The sequence below is a fragment of the Zootoca vivipara genome, chromosome 6, assembly GCF_963506605.1.
Source record: "Zootoca vivipara chromosome 6, rZooViv1.1, whole genome shotgun sequence".
Taxonomy (NCBI): Eukaryota; Metazoa; Chordata; class Lepidosauria; order Squamata; family Lacertidae; genus Zootoca; species Zootoca vivipara.
Genome location: NC_083281.1, coordinates 1040150 through 1053625, shown reverse-complemented (window position 1 = coordinate 1053625; position 13476 = coordinate 1040150). Strand labels below are relative to the sequence as shown.

The 13476-nt window shown below is 49.2% G+C and overlaps 1 protein-coding gene across 2 annotated transcripts; it reads left to right on the top strand.

The window, feature by feature from the left end:
- Window positions 1-1575: 1575 nt before the first annotated feature.
- Window positions 1576-10940, top strand: LOC118085924 (tetraspanin-33). 2 transcript variants are annotated; one of them, XM_035117030.2, is made up of 9 exons: window positions 1817-1847; window positions 2112-2169; window positions 2882-2920; window positions 3823-3947; window positions 6301-6375; window positions 7109-7204; window positions 7474-7599; window positions 8854-9015; window positions 10082-10940. In XM_035117030.2, exons 3-9 carry the CDS (start codon window positions 2899-2901, stop codon window positions 10187-10189), a joined length of 714 nt encoding a protein of 237 aa, XP_034972921.1. In that variant the 5' UTR covers window positions 1817-1847; window positions 2112-2169; window positions 2882-2898; the 3' UTR covers window positions 10190-10940. The 2 variants fall into 2 exon arrangements, with proteins under 2 accessions (XP_034972920.1, XP_034972921.1); XM_035117029.2 differs by lacking the exon at window positions 2882-2920 and having other exon boundaries at window positions 1576-1847.
- Window positions 10941-13476: the final 2536 nt, after the last annotated feature.

Genomic DNA, 13476 nt, shown 5'->3' with positions numbered 1-13476 from the left:
CACACACAGCCCCGTCTCCTCCATCCATTCAAGGAAGAGCCAGGATTCGAAGGGCAGGCATTTCCAGCCGGTCAGAAGCTCTCCAGGAGGAGAGCTGGAGAGCTTCTATCTTCAAGAAAGAAGATTCCACCTCAACATTAGGAAGAACTTCCTGACAGTAAGAGCTGTTCGGCAGTGGAATTTGCTACCAAGGAGTGTGGTGGAGTCTTCTTCTTTGGAGGTCTTTAAGCAGAGGCTTGATGGGCATATGTCAAGAATGCTTTGATGGTGTTTCCTGCTTGGCAGGGGGTTGGACTGGATGGCCCTTGTGGTCTCTTCCAACTCTAGGATTCTATGATTCTAGGGTGCAAAGCATGTTCAGTGAGGGGCCAAACCGAGGGCTCCGAAGGGCCACATTCCCGCCCCACACACCCCCCGGCTTCAGGTTCTTCCACCCACTTTAAATAAAGATCGCATCCACCCCTCCACCAATAATACACCTTCAGAGTCTCACCTTGTAACGAATCCGTCTCATTAAAGTTGTTCTAGGATTCCTTAGGGAGCAGCCGGCCTGGAAATGCGGGTACGCCATTCACAAGTGACAAGAAGCAGATGTAAACTTGTGCACAGATACGCTTGCTTGCAAGGTGGCTGGGCTTTGGTGGAGCTCTTCCCACCAGGGGAGTGCCGCCTTCCGAGGTCACAGAACCATAGATTTGAAGAGTTGGGAGGGATCTCCAGCGGTCATCTGGCCCACCCCCCTGCAATGCAGGGATCTCATCTAAAGCATCCCTGACAGATCCAACCTTTGCTTAAAAAAAAACTCCAAGGAAGGAGAGTCCGCCCCCTTCCACCCCACGGTCGAACAGCTCTTACCATCAGAAAGTGCTGAGTCGGAATCTCCTTCCTTGTTGCTCGAAGCCACGAGTTCGGGTCCTGCCCTCCGGAGAAAACAAGCTCGCTCCATCCTCCACGTGGCAGCCCATGAGATATTTGAAGATGGTGTCTGTATCTCCTCTCAGTCTCCTCCCCCCCCTCCCCACCAGGCTAAACACCCCGAGCTCCTTCGACCGTTCCTCATCAGGCTTGGTTTCCGGACCCTTGATCATCTTGGTCGCCCTCCTCCTCTGCCCACCTTCCAGCTTGTCCACATCCTTCTTAAATTCTGCTGCCCAGAACCTCCCAGCAAGGCAGGACAGAATGGTGCCATTCCTAAAATTGGGGCTGGAAAAATGAGGGTGGCAAAATGCCTGGATTGGATTGGGCTGCCCTGCCTTGAGTCTCCACCCTCCTCTCCAGAAGGAGAAGCCCAGGGCCATAGAATAGAATAGAATAGAATCGTAGAGTTGGAAGAGACCACAAGGGCCATCCAGTCCAACCCCCTGCCGAGCAGGAAACACCATCAAAGCATTCCTGACATATGGCTGTCAAGCCTCTGCTTAAAGACCTCCAAAGAAGGAGACTCCACCACACTCCTTGGCAGCAAATTCCACTGCCGAACAGCTCTTACTGTCAGGAAGTTCTTCCTAATGTTGAGGTGGAATCTTCTTTCTTGTAGTTTGAATCCGCTGCTCTGCGCTAGGCAGGGGAACAAGCCGGCGCTTGCCTCTGACATGCCCTTTGCAGGCAGCGCACCTTCCTTCTCGCCTCTCCCTTCCTGCTCTCTGCATTCCACGCCCGTCTGCTTCCTTCTCTGGCTCTCCCCTCCCCTGGAATCCAAAACCAGCTGGGGGGGGCTAGATATCTCTGCCCTGCATGCCGCCGGGCCTTGCCCGAGGGTTGCCCCTGGCTCAAAGGGGCGGGCATGAACCATGCGCACCAACCAAGTCATCAAGTACACCTTGTTTGCCTCCTGCTACCTCTTCTGGGTGAGTTGAGAGCCTTGGCACGGCTGGCTCCTGTGTTGGCAGCGAGCCTCCGAGGGCTTAGGAGTTCACCCAAAGGCTGTTCTCGGAGGCTGGGCCGTCTTTGCCAAGGCCTCCCTCGGGGCCCACAGGGAGTTCGGGGCTGGCTCCTCTCCTTTGGCACAGCCCCGACCTGCCCTGCCCACAGCAAGCCACAGGGCATGAGTGCGGCACCCTTTTTGCAAAAACAGGATGCCACAAACGGCTTGTGTTTCTGCCCCTCTGCAGGTGGCCGGTGGGTTGATGGTAGCCGTCGGGATCTACGCCAGGCTCTCCAAGGAAGGGGGTGAGTGGGGGGGGCATCCTGATTGGCACTGGGGTTTTGTGGCCCACAGAAAAGTCAATCTCCAGGATACATTGTCGAACACCTTCTCGGCATCTACCAACATTAGGACTGCCTTTTTTCCTGGTCTCATTTCTAAATGTTCTATATAATATCTATTACCATCCTTGTGTTATACTGGATCTGTCTGCCTGGTAAGAAGCAGGATTGTTCCATCTCCAATTCTCCCATGGGTTTTGTTTTGTTTTTTAAGTTGCACCAGATTTTTAAAACTCCACAATATTTCCTTTGTGTTCAGAGGGGCAATGGGCTTCATTCGAATAGGGGTTCGGGGGGGTCTAGGAACACTAGATTGGGGAGGGCAGTGTAGAGTTAAACTCTAGGCAGCCCTGCTGGCCCTTAAAGGGGAAAAAAACTGCATGTGAGATGAATATTGCATAGCTCCTGAGCATGTGTGGAGTGCCTTTCCTTGATTGCTTACAGTGGTTTGAGGGCTACATCTGTTTTTGGACTACAACTTCCATCCTCCTTAGCTAGCAGGACCAGTGGTCAGGGTGGATAAGAATTGTAGCCCCAAAACCCAAGTTTGGGAAATGCTGGTTTAGCACCTGAGGTCGAGCAGCCATGCAGGTCTAGCCGAGTTGATCGTATGTTGCAAATGAGCTGCTTATATAAGTATAAGCTGCTTTTCTTGCTTTTAATTGCATGATTGCAGGGCCGGATTGAGGTTTGATGCGGCCCTCAGCTCCTGAAGGTAATGGGGCCCTCGATGTGTCCAGGTGTCCTTTGTCAACAACCAATTGCTGCTGTTTTTTTTTGTTGAATATATGCTCTATGGCCATTTATGGACCTAATAGGTATCCCAAGCCATACATGCAGAATGTAGGCACCCTTTATACAGAAAGGAGCAAAGTAGTCATATTTGAGGGAGCAGGCTAGCAGGCGGGGCCCTTGACTTACATCCTAGGAGCCGACACAACATAAAACACTGTTGCTGGATGTAGGTTTTATTTCATTTGGTTTTTATCTTACATTTTGGAAATGTACATCCAGTTGTTTTTTCCCCCTTTAATTTTTGTGTGTCCCCCCCCCCCAAGAGAGTGGGGCCCTAAGCTAGAGCTTGTTTAGCTTATACGTAAATATAGACATTTTGAAATTCCCTCCCCTGGAGCTCAAGACCACCCCTCCATACATCAACGTCTGTATAAGGGCAGGTACACCTTTGTTCTGGGTCCTCCTCCTTTCTCCTGCCTGGGAGGGGAGCACCCTGTTGCAACAGTTCAATAAAGATCATGCTTACTAGCCGCTTTGCTTCTCAATATTCTCTGCTTGGCCTCTGTTATTTTCTCCTACCTTTGGAGAACCTACAAAGGACTCTGTAAGGGCAGGTTTTGCTTACAACAATTATCAGCCAAAGGCCGGGGTGAGAAGAGGAATACTGCTGTCTGCTGCCCAGGAAATCAAAGCAGAGCCCAAGATTCCAAAGCTGTGGTCCAGAGCCACGAGTTCGAAATCCCTGTGCTTTGGCTCCGAGAGACTCCTGGCTTTGTGCCTGGTTCTTGGCTTAGGTGATGCCATTCCTCTGGGCTGGTCCCTCACCTGGCAGGTGGGTGCGTGGGCGGCCTCTCCTCTCCTTTCCTTTCTGCCTCCCTCCAGGCGCTGTGGACTCCCTCCTGGCAGACCCCTCCCTCGTCCTGCTGGCGGTGGGCGTCCTGGTGTTCTGCGTCACCTTCGTCGGCTGCCTGGGGGCCTTGCGTGACGTCACCCTGCTTCTGAAGGCGGTATGTGAAATTTAAGGTCATATATAAATGTAGCAAGCAAAGGAAGACAGCCCTGAAACCATTTTGACTCTCCCAAAACTGACCAAACGTTTCTCTGAAAGGAGGGAGGAAATGGTAATGGAAAAACCTCCCCATTGTCTCTGTGCTCACAGGTCCTGCCTTAAGGGCACCTTTATTTTATTTTATTTTAATTATTTTTTTATTAACATTTTCGAACATATAAACAAGAAAAAAGAAACAACATTCTCCTACTACATATATCCTCTTCAAACATCCAAATTTAAGAGAAAATAGAGAAAGAATAAAGAATAAAAATAAGAATAAAAATCAACAGTCCAATATCCTAATTTCATAATTCAATAATCGACCTCCACGAGCATCTTTTCTAACGGTTCAATACATCTCCAACTTCGCAGGTTCAAATCAAATTATTCAACTATCCGACTTACATATCTAACCTATATAATTTTACACCCTTATTTCCTAACCTACAACCTGCACAGTTGCTTATAATCCTCTTCAAATATCAATTCTACAATATTTTTTAGAATAAATTCTGAATTTCTTCCACTCCTCTTCCGTCTTCTCCTCTCCCCGGTCGCGTAGCCTTCCGGTCAGGTCAGCAAGTTCCATATAGTCCAACATCTTCATCTGTAAGGCAAATTTAAGGTGTGAATGGGGTGAGGCTGGGACCTGGGACCTGGATTCCGGAATTGAGTAGCTAGAATGACAAAAGAGGGGCCAAGCCCCAGATAATGCAAACAGGTAAACTGCCAGACAGGAGATAAACAACACACCCAGGATTCTGTTTTTGACCGCCCCCTGTGATGTAGGTACTGTATGATGTATTGTGGGAGGTGGTCCTGTGCTATGTACCCCTTCTGTGATGTAGGTATGATGTCTGGAGGGGTGGTCTTGAGCTCCAGGGCAGGTAATTTCAAAATGTCTATATAAGGGCAGGCACCCCTTTGTTCTGGGTCCTCCTCCTTTCTCCTGCGTGTGAGGGGAGCACCCTGTTGCAACAGTTCAATAAAGATCAGGCTTACTAGCTGCTTTGCTTCTCAATATACTCTTACTCCTAACCAGCATTGGAAGCCCTCTCTCATAGTTGGCCTCAGGAGCCCTTACTCTCAGCTGGCTTGGGGAGGCCTTGCTGATTTTTTAATACCATCCTTTTCAAAAGATAACAAATCTCTATAGGTACCCCATTTTTTTCCACATTTAATTTCTTTTGGACAGTTGGGAAGCCCCCTCTCTTAACTGGCAGCCACCCCCTGCCAGGGACACAGACAGGGTGCCCGTTTGGGACGGGGCATAACTCGGCGGCGGGGGCCCTGCTTGGCACACAAAAAGTCTCCGCTTCAAACCCCACATGGCAGAATCTCCAGGGGTCTTGGCCAAATGCAAGACGGTTCTTTTAAAATTAGATTCAGAAGCAAAACAAACGCAAGCGGGCGAGAGGATTACAGATTTTATTCTGAACAGCAAGTAAAATATACATGACCAAGCAAGCACTTCCATCTGCTGCCATGCTCAAAAAACTAGATATTTTATAAAAAAAAAATTCCTTCAGTAGCACCTTAAAGACCAACTAAGTTTTAATTTTGGTATGAGCTTTCGTGTGCATGCACACTTCATCAGATACACTGATATATAGATATTTTATAGATGCTATGCCCTGTTAGGGCCAGTACAGGCTCGGCCAAGAGCTACTCTAAATCAAAGACAAAAAGCCAGGCCATACATGAAAAGCTTTTACTGACCAGTGCCATTTGCCAACAGATAATACACCAAAGACTTTTTTTTTTTACAAGGGATAGAGAAAGTTTAACAGACTATTGTATTTTAATATTTTGTTGGAAGCCGCCCAGAGTAGGTGGGGAAACCCAGCCAGATGGGCGGGGTATAAATATATTATTATTATTATTATTATTATTATTATTATTATTATTATTATTATTAAATAAAACATAGATAACCAGAGCCACAAAGATATAATCGTCTGGAATAAGTTTATACCATATTGGCCTGAATATAAGCCACACTCCCCACCCCCCACCCCAATTCCGACCGTGAAAAGTGCGGCTTATTTTTGCGACGTGACAAAAATGGGCTTTTACAATATCGCTGCTGGAACAGCTGCCCTAGGTATATCTCAGCTAGATGTTCCAGCAGCTTCTCCTCCCTCGGGAAGCGGTGGGCTCTCCTTCCTTAGAGGTTTTCAGCCCCCTGTCCGGGATGCTTTCACTGAGATTCCTTCATTTCAGAGGGGTTGGGCTAGATGACCCTCGGGTGTCCCGTCGCAACTCCACGGCTCTGATTCTCTGCTCACCTCTCCGCTTTCACTCCCCAGTTTGCCTGGCTCTTGCTCGTCATCTTCGTCCTGCAAGTGGTGGCTGCCGTTCTGGGCTTCCTCTTCTCCGGCATGGTAAGCAAAACAAAACAAAAATGACGCCTGCGTAGGTTGGCATTTGGGGAGACGGGGTGTGTGTGTGTCACAGCTCAGTGGTTGGGGCACCCGCTTTGCACCCCGAAGCTCTCCCGGGTCCAATCCCCATGAGAATTAGAGCACCTTTTCGGGCATACAGGTTCTCTCTCTTTTTCTCTTTTGAAATCTCCACCCCCATCGTTCTGCCCGGACACTGAGGTCCAGCGCCGACGGCCTTCTGGCGGTTCCCTCATTGCGAGAAGCAAAGCTACAGGGAACTAGGCAGAGGGCCTTCTCGGTGGTGGCACCTGCCCTGTGGAACGCCCTCCCACCAGAGGTCAAAGGGAAAAACAACTACCAGACTTTTAGAAGACATCTGAAGGCAGCCCTGTTCAGGGAGGCTTTTAATGTTTAATAGATTACTGTGTTTTATTCTTCTGTTGGAAGCCGCCCAGAGTGGCTGGGGAGACCCAGCCAGATGGGCGGGGTATAAATATATTATTATTATTATTATTATTATTATTATTATTATTATTATTATTATTATTATTGATTTCACCAATACAGTGGTATCTTGGTTCTCAAATTATTTCATTCCGGACGTCCGTTCGGTTTGCTGCAAAGTGGGGCTTATTACATCCGCCATATTTTCCAAACTTTTCATTGCCGGCCAGAGATAGGTGCAGGGGAGATTCCTCTCTCTCTCTCTCTCCCTCCCTCCACCGTGTCCCAGGTGATGGAGAAGGCCACCCTGCTGATGGGACAAGCCATCGCCCGTTACCGCGACAACCTGGACCTGCAGAACCTCATTGACTACATCCAAAAGAAGGTAAGGGGGCAAGTGATGCCAAGGTTTCCCTTTCCCGCAGGGGCATAGCGTGGTTTGCCAGTGCCCTGGCCCCCGGGGCAGGGCGGCTGTTTCACACACACACCCTGGTGGACTGGGCCAGCGTCCGAAGAAGGGAGTCCTCCTGTTGCTCCGTGTTCAAATCTTGCTCACGCATTCGTCGTACACTTTAAATAATCCAGGGCTGGGGGCTGGGGAAGCCTTCTTCCGTTCTTCAGAGGCACTTTGCTCCTGCTTATTTCTGTCTCCAGTTCGAGTGCTGCGGGGTCCACTCCTACAAAGACTGGTCCCAGAACGTTTACTTCGACTGCCAGGAATCGAACCCCAGCCTGGAGAGCTGCGCCGTCCCGTTCTCTTGCTGTGTGCGAGGCAAAGAGGTGAGGAGGCAGCCCAAACCGGACACTGACTGGTAGAAGCCTAACTCGAAGCCCTTACTCCTAACCCGCATTGGAAGCCCTCTCTCATAATTGGCCTCGGGAGCCCTTACTCTCAGCTGGCTTGGGGAGGCCTTGCTGATTTTAAAAAACAACAACTTAATACCATCCTTTTCAAAAGATAACAAATCTCTATAGGTACCCAATTTTTTCCACATTAAATTTCTTTTGGACAGTTGGGAAGCCCTCACTCTTAGCTGGCTTTAAGAACCTTCACTCCCAGCTGGCTAGGGGAGGCCTTGCCCCTGATCCCATATGTGTGTAGCTAGGCACTCCTTACATGCACATACAGTGGTACCTCGGTTTGTGAACACAATCCGTTCCGCAGAGGCGTTCGCTCGCCGAGGCATTCGCTCGCCGAAAGCACACTTCTGCACGTGCGCGAATCGCCAATAGAGCGTTTCTGCACACGCATGCACTGCGCAGATCGCTTCTGCGCTTGCGCATCCGACGCCGCGGAACCCGGATGTAAACACTTCCAGGTCCGCGGTGTTCATAAACGGAGGTTTTCGTAAATGGAGGTACAGTGGTACCTCTACTTATGAATTTAATGCGTTCCGAACACACATGTGCAAGTCGAAAAAATTTGTAAGTCGAATCCCATAGGATTGCATTGGGAGAAAAAAATTCGTAAGTAGAAGCAACCCTATCTAAAAATTCGTAAGTAGGAAAAATCCTATCTAAACCGCATCCAATATTGCGGACGGAGCTCCATTTGTAAGTAGAAAAATTCATAAGTAGAGTTATTTGTAAGTAGAGGAACCACTGTAGTCGTAAACCGAGGTTCCACTGCATGCAGCAGAAGAGCGCTGCAGCTGGATCCCACCTGGTCCAGCAACCTACCTGCCCCCACATTGGTCAGCCGGACGCTTCTTCTGGGAAGGCTGCGAGGACACCCAAGGCACAGCTTCGGAGGCAACCTGCCCCGAACACCGGCTGCTGTGGGGAAAAGAGTTGGAGGCCGTCGACTTTCATGCCTGTTTAGCCGCAGGCAGCTGGACGAGATAGGGCCCCTTTGAGTCGGCTGCTGCGGGGCTCCCCAGATCGTCTTATTCGGAGTGGAGCCTCCTTGTCCAAAGGCAATCTACCTCCAACCGCCAACAATATCCCGGAGGGCAAACGGAAGGCGGCGTCTTTGGGCTGTCGCAAAGGGGCCTTCCTAATGGGCCATCCTGTTCTCTCGCCCGCTCCTCGCAGGCCATGCTGAACACGATGTGCGGCTACGGGACACAGAAGTTGAAGCCTTGGAAGGCCGAGTTTTTGGTGCACACCGAGGGGTGCTTGGAGAAGACGGTTCGCTGGGGGCGCAGCAACCTCTTCTTGGTGGCTGGCCTGGCCTTTGGCCTGCTGGTCCTGGAGGTGAGCAAGGGGGCTGCCGGGGGAGGAGTGAGGGGGCTCAAATCTTGCCCCCTCCCAAAATCAGGGCTGCAGGCCAACACGCCTCCCTTCCAGCAAAAGCTTTCAAGGACAAGAAAGAGGCTGTTTAAAAAAAGGGGGGTGTTTCCAGGAAATTACAGGCCTATCCAGGTTGTTGAAGGCAGAATGGCCAAGACTAGAGAAGGACAAGCCCTGCTAGAACAAGAACCAGCATGGCTTCTGCAAGGATAAGCCAAGGGCTGTATTTAATAGACAAGAAGGAGGCTGGCGCAAAGGTAGGCAAAATGACCACGTCTAGAGAAGGACAAGCCTTGCTGGAGCAAGAACCAGCATGGCTTCTGCAAGGATAAGTCTGTATTTCAAAGTCAAGAAGGAGGCTGACACAAAGGCAGTTAAAAAGGGAGGGGGGAGTCCAGGAAATGACAGGCCTATCCAGGGGAAAGGTTGTTGAAGGCAGAATGGCAAAGTCTAGAGAAGGACAAGCCGTGCTGGAACAAGAACCAGCATGGCTTCTGCAAGGATAAGCCAAGGGCTGTATTTAATAGACAAGAAGGAGGCTGGCGCAAAGGCCGTTAACAAAAAAAGGGGGAGAGATCCAGGAAATTACAGGGCTATCCAGGGAAAGGGTTGTTGAAGGCAAAATGACCACGTCTAGAGAAGGACAAGCCCTGCTGGAGCAAGAACCAGCATGGTTTCTGCAAGGATAAGCCAAGGGCAGTAGTCCTGCCTGTGGGCTTCCCCTCGTGGGCAACCGGTTGGCTGGGCTTATATGGGCCCCCTTTGGCCTGATCCGTCATAGCTCCTTTTACAATTCCTAAGTGGAGCCTCCATGCGTAGAGCCAGTCTCCCTTAGAACGGCGGAGAACAAGAGCAGGAGGGGCGGCTGTTTCTCTCAGGTCCTGCCTGCGGGCTCCTTCCCTTTGTGAGGACAGGGGGCTGGACTTTGTGAGGACAGGGGCCTGATCCAGCTGCGACGGCCGCTGCAAGGCTCTCCTGAGGTCCTTAAAGGGCAGTCACAGGCGCTCCTGTCCTCCTTTCCTCGTTCCAGGTGGTCGTCTTCTCTCTCGCCGTGCTGCTCATCTACCAGATCGACTTCATCATCGAGAAACGGAAGAGCACCAGGAGGAGGAGGAGCAAAAGCTGTCCAGCGAAGTGAAAATCTTGCAAGACGGTTTTGCCGCTTCTCCCTCCCCAAAAAGCGGACACTTTTTTGAAGCAAAAACAAGGCATTGGAAAATGGGGGGGGGCTTGGCGCCTCATTTAACCTCCCCACAGGCTTTGTGCGAACCGATATTGGGGTGTTATGCCAAAGAATCGTAGAGTCAGGGCTCCCTAAAGGTCCTCTAGTCTAACTCCACTGGAAGCGAACCTTATTGGACAGGGAATGCGGAACAACTTCATTCTGGAATGGAGGTTGGGACAAATGTGCGAAGCGTTACTCCCCAAGCCGCCCGGCACCGATCCACGCAGCACTTCAAAAGCTGGGGGTGTCTCGTCGAATTATCCGCCACCCTTAAAAGCACTCTGCACATGCTTGGGGCTCCTCCCTCCGAGGGCAGTGAGCAAAACGGCAACGAGTGGGCAGAAAAAGAGCCTTTAAAAGTGGCTAAAATGATTGGAAATCCGGAAGACCAAAATTTTAAATACGGAATGGGGAAAACTTATAATTTATCATAAAAACCATTGTAAACAGTTAAAATCGTTAGTAGGATTGGAGTAACACTTGTAGTTTAATGCTGAATTTTGTATATAAAAGATTATTATAAAAGATGCAGGAGGAAATTATTAACAATAGGAACCCACAAAGGGGAGGGGGGAGTCCAGGAGATTCCTTGGCATTTTGTTTCTCTATGTTGTATTTTTGTGACTGTAAAGTTTTAATCTGAAAAAACCAAATGAATAAATTAATAATAATAAAAGTTTCCAATGTTTGATGTTTTATCGCGTTTTAAATATTCTGTTGGGAGCCACCCAGAGTGGCTGGGGAAACCCAGCCAAACAGGCGGGGTATAAATAAAATTATTATTATTATTATTATTATTATTATTATTATTATTATTATTGAGAAAGAGACCCTCACGATCCCAGGCAGGCAGGAACCGGGCCTCTCAAAGCACCAATAAAACCTTATCTTGTGTCCAGAGCGACTCTTAAGTAAACTTATTGGTTGGTTATTTACTTAGGGGGGTGTCCGTGGTCCCATCTGACTGCTGCTGTTTCTTGTGGTTCCTCAGTCGAGCCTCCAAGGGCAGGGCCAGTCTATCTCGGAAACGAGAGCAGGAGGAGTTGGGTCCTGCCAGGGCCGGATTGGGGTTTGATGTGGCCCTCAGCTCCTGAAGGTAACGGGGCCCTTTCTATGTCCAGCTGTCCTTTGTCAACAACAAGCGGCCGCTGCTTTTTGCGTGGAATATACACTATGCTATATGGTCGCTTATGGACCTAATAGGTATCTCAAGCCATTTGCACATCACAAAATATGTATTTTATCCAAGTCATTGTTGAACAACTGAAAAACAGTTAAGAAGAAGTATATATTAACAGTGAAATAATAATTAAGTTTTTTTTTCCTTTAAATTTTTTGGAGGGCCCCCAAGAGCTTGTTTAGCTTATACATAAAGCTGGCACTGGCATAGATAGATAGATAGATAGATAGATAGATAGATAGATAGATAGATAGATAGATGATAGATAGATAGATAGATAGATAGATGATAGATAGATAGATAGATAGATAGATAGATAGATAGATAGATAGATAGATAGATAGATAGATACTAATATTTTGGAAATGTACACCCAGTGGTTTTACCCCTTTAAATTTTTTGGAGCCCCCAAGAGAGGGGGGCTATAAGCTTGAGCTTATTTAGCTTATACATAAATCCGTCACTGGGTCCTGCTGGAGGGGGGGCTTCTTCTTCTTTGGGGGGGCGCGTCTGGCCAGCCCCCTTGGGCCTGATCCTGCCGCCGCCGCAGGCCTTCTCCATCTCTCCTCCCAGAGGATGCCTCAGGTGTGCCTCACCTGACGATCCCCCTGGGGGACGACTCTCCCCCACCTGCCTCCACATTGCCATGGCGACCTGCCTCCCCGGGGCAATCTGTGGGCACCTTCCTTGGCAGCGGGGCAGGCAGAGCGACTCTGCAACCTGGCAGGATGAGCCTCTCGGAGCAAGACCTCCTCCGGGGAAAGGGGGGCAGCCGGCCCTGCAATCTCGTCCGGGTCTTTGTGAGCTCAACGCCTTCAGGTGCCCCCCCCCGATGTGCCGCAGAGGGTGGGTGGGTGGGGCAGGCAGAGGCCTGGGTGTGGGGTGCAGGGCTGGGCTTCCCAGGGCATCAAAAGGTCAGAGATGGAGGGCACCCCAGGGGTCATCTAGCCCAACCCCCAACTTGCCATGACGGAATCTCGGGAAAAAGCATCCCCGGCAAGTGACATGATCATCGGGGAGAGTTTGAGCAGGGGGGGGTCAAATCGGAGTCAGCAAAATTATAATTTCCTTTCTTTCCTTCTTTCTTTCTTTCTTTCTTTCTTTCTTTCTTTCTTTCTTTCTTTCTTTCTTGTTCTTGTCCTCTTTAACCCCCCCCCGCTTTTTATAGTTTTGTATTTTTTGTGTTTTCCAGTATTTTGGCATTTCTGTTTCATAATTCACTGTATGGTATGTGTTGGAAAATGTGTTTGTTTTGTTTATTTATTGTTTGTGTCATCCTATTTTCTTTTGTGTGTCTGCACTATGTATGTTGCAAATAAACAAAAACAAAAACAAATTGAAGGTGGCTTAGGGGGAGAAAAGCGCTGCGGGGCAGTGCGACACAGTGGTTAGAGTGTCAGGGCCTGGAAAAAAAGGAGAGGGAGAGAGAGAGAGAGAGTTTGTAATTTAATGGTGAATTGTTGGATCTAATGGGGATGTAAAAGGGTTTGGATCAGGCATCCCCAAACTGTGGCCCTCCAGATGTTTTGGCCTACAACTCCCATGATCCCTAGCTAACAGGACCAGTGGTTTATTATTTTTATAAAAAATGCAGGAGGAAATGATTAACAATAGGCAGTGCTTTTTTCGGGGGGGGGGACGCAGGGGGACGCATACCCCTAAACATTTTGTGAATCTTTGAATTTTTGTCCATTTGCTGTCCTTATTTCCCCCGCGGCATCCTGGGAGTAAATAATGTACTATAGCAGGGGTCAGCAAACTTTTTCAGCAGGGGGCCGGTCCACTGTCCCTCAGACCTTGTGGGGGGCCAGACTGCATTTTGGGGAAAAAAACATGAATGAATTCCTATGCCCCACAAATAACCCAGAGATGCATTTTAAATAAAAGGACACATTCTACTCATGTAAAAACATGCTGATTCCCGGACCATCCATGGGCCGGATTGAGAAGGCGATTGGGCCGCATCCGGCCCCCGGGCCTTAGTTTGGGGACCCTGTACTATAGTGTCCGTTGCTTTGAC

What these genes read in the sequence shown, in the direction of transcription:
- LOC118085924 (XM_035117029.2), top strand. Translation starts at nt 1,791, where the DNA reads ATGCGCACCAACCAAGTCATCAAGTACACCTTGTTTGCCTCCTGCTAC. An exon ending in TTGACTACATCCAAAAGAAG is followed by an intron (nt 7,205 to 7,473) that starts GTAAGGGGGCAA and finishes TTCTGTCTCCAG; the next exon opens with TTCGAGTGCTGCGGGGTCCA. An exon ending in GCTGTGTGCGAGGCAAAGAG is followed by an intron (nt 7,600 to 8,853) that starts GTGAGGAGGCAG and finishes CGCTCCTCGCAG; the next exon opens with GCCATGCTGAACACGATGTG.